Genomic DNA, 5,000 nt, shown 5'->3' on the forward strand with positions numbered 1-5,000 from the left:
AATGTTCCAAATGTAAAAAATCGTTATTCTGACCCATCCCTAACACACACACTCACACACAGTACAGTCTTAGTAGAGCTATGGTAGGTAGCGTATAGTGTGTGTCTGCGTCTGCGCCTGCGTGTGTGTCTGCGTCTGCGCCTGCGTGTGTGTCTGCGTCTGCGCCTGCGTGTGCGTCTGCGTCTACGTGTGTGTCTGCGTCTGCGCCTGCGTGTGTGTCTGCGTCTGCGTCTACGTGTGTGTCTGCGGGGGAGCGGCTTAGGGGAGGTTCTGCTGCTGTGTTAAACCACACGGTTTATCTCACCCTCCGTCATTGAGAGAGAGATAATATGGAAAGGTCTCTCAGAGCCTCCGCACTGAGGCCCACAATTATTACCGGCTAGGGAGATACAGTTGTGTGTGTGTGTGTGTGCGTGTGTGTGTGTGTGTGTGTGTGTGTGTTGGGGTTGGTGTGGGTGTGGGTGGGTGTGGCTGTCAGGACATCCAGAGATACAGTTGTGTGTGTGTGTGTGTGTGTGTGTGTGTGTGTGTGGGTTGGGGTTGGTGTGGGTGTGGGTGGGTGTGGCTGTCAGGACATCCAGATTAGGTTTGTGATGATTGATAGAATAGAACAATCTACATCTAATTAGGACGGAATTAGTCACGGTGCGTCCTCTTGATCGGTGCCTGATAACCTTCAAGCCTTCGGCTCACACAGACAAGCACATAGGAGCCAGATGCCACGCCTCTCCCAGAGAGAGAGAGAGAGAGAGAGAGAGAGACGCTGTGACACTAGCTGTTGAATCTCTGTTGAGCGCAGCTGAGCTTCGTTCTCGGTTCCCGAATGAGTGGCGGTTCTTCTTTCTTGTCATGAACGCCCAAAACACACCGAAACCACCGTGTGGTTGAAGCCTGGATTCAGGCGGTTGTTAGGGCGTTGTTAGGCGGTTGTTAGGGGGTTGTTAGGCGGTTGATAGAGGGTTGTTAGGGGGTTATTGTCAGATGTGGAAGACCCCTGGTCATGTGACGTGCTAGGCGACGCTCCTTCACTCATTACTGTCCTGACACGCCCTCACTGTCTTTTCCCCCCCTTCTTCTTCCCTCTCTCTCTCTCTCTCTCTCCATCCCTCCCTCCCCCCTCCATAGCAAATGGTGATGAGCCTGCGCGTGTCTGAGCTGCAGGTGCTTCTGGGATACGCCGGGCGCAACAAACACGGACGCAAACACGAGCTTCTGACCAAGGTGAGGGTCACATGACTCTCTTCGCCTTCAGGAGCGAATCTGCTGCCAAGGGGAATAGGTGGGGGGGGGCGGAGGTAGAGATGGGAGGGCAAAGGCTCGTTGTCGTGGAACGGAACGAGGAACGGTCCCAAAAACACTCAGGCGTTACCGTGCGCTGCCTTCTGACATCCCGATCTGTTCTTCTTTCTACCTCTACCGTTTTATCTTTTTACTTATTCAGGGTTCCCACGGGCCCTTGAAATCCTTGAAAGTTTGTGAATTTGAGAAAAGGAACTCAAGGTCTTTTTGGAAATAGACATGGGTCATTGAAAGTGCTTGAATTCCTGTCTCTCTCTCTCTCTCTATCTAAAACAAAACAAAAAAAATATCACAAAATTGTTTTACTTAGCTCGTCAACTAGTTCTGTCTCAAAGTATGCCGTGTTGGGTCCTTGAATTTCAGGGAATTGAGTCTTGGAAGGTGCTTGAAAGGTGCTTGAAAGGTGCTTGAATTTGATGTTTCAGAAGGTGTGGGAACCCTGTTATTGATTGAGTTTTATGATCCATAATCCAAGCGCTATAAATTCACTGCAAATATAGGCTAAATGTGTTTGCAAATGTGTCATTTTGCACTGCGATCTCACACACCGTATCGGCCAGGATAACGGTTGAGCACAGATGCAGTATCAAACGTGTCATTTTACACCGCGATCTCACACACCGTATCGCGCAAGATAGCTGCAAAACACAAGCGCAGTACCTGTGATCTCTCACGCTGTATCGGGAAGAGCAGTGCTTGAATACAGTTGCAGTAATAACAGTGTTATCTATATCTTTTTAATCATTGTCTTATTATGTTGTTATATGTTTATCTATTTATGTTCTATATATCTGTATCTATTCTTCGTCATATCTTCGTCTGTATTTTTTTCAATGCTATATGTAAAGCACTTTGCTTTGCCTTGATCAGCCTCCACTGCTCTGCTGTCATGAAAAAGTGCTATGCAATGATGACGATGATGACGATGATGACGATGGTATGATAGTCTCTTGTCACTGAGGTCATCCGACCAAGAGCTCCTGGTCGTACCCAGGACTAGACTAAAAAAACGGGACAGAGCGTTTGAGGTGACGGCCCCAAGACTCTGGAACGCCCTCCCCCCTTACTTGAGAGCCGCTCCCTCAGAACTCATTTTTAAGCGGCAATTAAAGACTCATCTGTTTAGGTAGCCCGGTAGTCACCTATAGCCATCTTATTGTTCCTGTTTATGTTCTGTTCATGTTCTGTTTACGTTGTCCCTTGTGGGGTGTTCCTCCGTTTTAGTTTTTCAATCCTTGATGTTTCGATTGCATTCTTCTTATCTTTGATGTAAAGCACCCTGTGCATCCGTGCTGTGAAGAGCGCTATAGAAATACAGTTTTACTTACGTACTTACTTACTTACTTACTTACTTACTTACTTACTTACTTACTTACTTACGTACTTACTTACTTACGTACTTACGTACTTACTTACCTACTTACGTACTTACGTACTTACTTACTTACTTACTTACGTACTTACTTGTCGTCCGCCAGGCCCTCCACCTGCTGAAGTCTGGCTCCAGCCCCGCCGTGCAGATGAAGGTCAAAGAGCTGTACCGCCGCCGCTTCCCCACCAAGATGATCTCCCCCTCGGAGCTGGTGGCCCTGCCCGGGCCCCACCACCACCCGGCCTCCGGAGGGGTGGCGGGCGGCGGGGGGGGAGGAGGAGGAGGAGTAGCGGCCCTCCCCATGGGGCTCACCCAGCTGGCCTACGAGGTCCACGGAGGGCACGGGGGCGGGGCGCCGTCCTCCCCCGCGGTGCTGCTGCCTCTGTCGCTGCTGGGGGGGGGGGGCCGGGGGCAAGCACGAGCTGGGGGCCCTGGTGGGCCTGGGGGGCCTGGCCCACCACCACCACCTGCCCACCTCGGCCACGCTGCTGCACCCCGTCCACCCCGACGTCAAGCTGCAGAGGCTGCCCTTCTACGACATGCTGGGGGAGCTCATCAAACCCACCAGCCTAGGTGAGGAGGAGGAGCGCTGGGGAGGTGAGGTGTCTGGGGGGGGGGTACTGTGTGTGTGTTGTCCTGGGGGAGGTGAGGGAGGTGGGGTCTGTGTGTGTGTGTGTGTGTTTCTCTCTCTCTCTCTGTCTCTATGTCTCTTTCTCTCTGTCTCTCTCTGTCTTTCTCTCTCTCTATCTCTCTCTCTCTCTCTAGGTCTCTGTCTCTGTCTCTCTCTCTCTATGTCTCTCTCTCTCTATGTCTCTCTCTCTGTCTCTCTCTCTCTATGTCTCTCTCTGTCTCTCTGTCTTTCTCTCTCTATCTCTCTCTCTGTCTCTATGTCTTTCTCTCTCTCTCTCTCTCTATCTCTCTCTCTATGTCTCTCAATCCTCACAAACCTCCTAGGTGAGGAGCGCTTGGGAGGTGACTGTCTGGGGGTGGGGGGGTGGGGGTGGGCTACTGTGTGTGTGTGTTGTCCTGGGGGAGGTGGGGTCTGTGTGTGTGTGTGTGTGTGTGTGTGTGTGTGTGTGTGTCTGTGTGTGTCTGTGTGTGTGTGTGTGTGTGTGTGTGTGTTTCCCACCATTTGGTTCTCTGTCATTCATTGTCAGATTTAGATGCCATCCATGTTCCTACATACATGTATGTTCTATGAGGCCTATATATAGATATAGATATATATTCTCTCACTCTCTCTGCTCTCTCTGTTCTTAATTCACAACTTGTGCTGCTCCCGCTCTCCTCTGTGGTGTGATGATAAGACGTTTGTTGTATTATGTATGCGGCATGGTCATGCTGGACCTCCAGAAGGCCTTCGACACAGTAGATCACCACATATTGTTAGATAAACTGAAAGCAATTGGGTTCGATAGAACATCGGTGAGCTGGATGCAATCCTACTTAGAGGGGAGGGAACAGGTGGTTAGTGTGAACGGAACACTGTCCCCCCCCCTCCCAGTGACCTGCGGCGTTCCACAAGGAAGCATTTTGGGACCTTTACTGTTCCTAATATATGTGAATGACATGTCATCAGCATGTGATTGCAATTTGTTCCTGTTCGCGGATGACTCGGCTCTGCTGGTCTCTGACAGGGACATATTGCAGGTGGAAAAAGCGCTAAGCACTGAACTGAGTAGAATCTGCATCTGGCTAGCTGACAATAAACTATCAATACACCTAGGTAAAACTGAAACCATCCTATACGGATCCCCATCTAAACTCAGAAAGGCTGAAAATTTTAAAATAAAAGTGGGTAACATTAATATCACAAGAAAAGAGGATATTACATACCTGGGCTCCATCTTAGAGGCAAATCTTTCCGGAGATAAAATGGCAGCAAAAGTAATCAAAAAAGTTAACCATAGAACTAGATTCTTGTACAGGATATCCTCACTTGTCAGTAAAAACACACTGAGGACCCTATCAGGAGCTCTCATTCAATGTCACTTCGACTATGCCGTAACATCATGGTACTATAGAACCACAAAGGCCCATAAAACAAGACTCCAGACAGCCCAAAATAAACTGGTTAGGCTTCTGCTAGGCCTCAACCCTAGGACACATCTAACCGCTGCTCATTTTTTGAGCCTTGATTGGCTACGAGTAGTTGACAGAGTGCAGCAGCTTGCACTGGGCCTGGTCTTCAAGATACGCTACACCACAAAGACACCCAAGTACCTGTCAACATACTTCCAAAAAGTGAACAACGTCCACACATACAACACCAGAGGAAGCTCCACGAACCACGTTCAACCGCGTTGCACCACAAACAAGGGGTTAAACT

General features: G+C 49.5%; 1 protein-coding gene across 1 annotated transcript in view; it reads left to right on the plus strand.

Annotated features, from left to right (window-relative positions):
- Positions 1-5,000, plus strand: part of pias1a (protein inhibitor of activated STAT, 1a) — a gene marked incomplete at its 3' end in the record, with an annotated part of 50,306 nt that overhangs the window by 18,405 nt on the left and 26,901 nt on the right. The window contains 3 exon segments of the mRNA XM_080531124.1: positions 1,126-1,221; positions 2,778-3,067; positions 3,069-3,268. Of these exon segments, the coding sequence (XP_080387250.1) occupies positions 1,129-1,221; positions 2,778-3,067; positions 3,069-3,268 (583 nt within the window). The 5' untranslated portion in view covers positions 1,126-1,128.

The sequence above is a fragment of the Nansenia antarctica genome (assembly GCF_963989245.1).
Source record: "Nansenia antarctica genome assembly, chromosome: 5".
In the NCBI taxonomy this organism is placed as follows: domain Eukaryota; kingdom Metazoa; phylum Chordata; class Actinopteri; order Argentiniformes; family Microstomatidae; genus Nansenia; species Nansenia antarctica.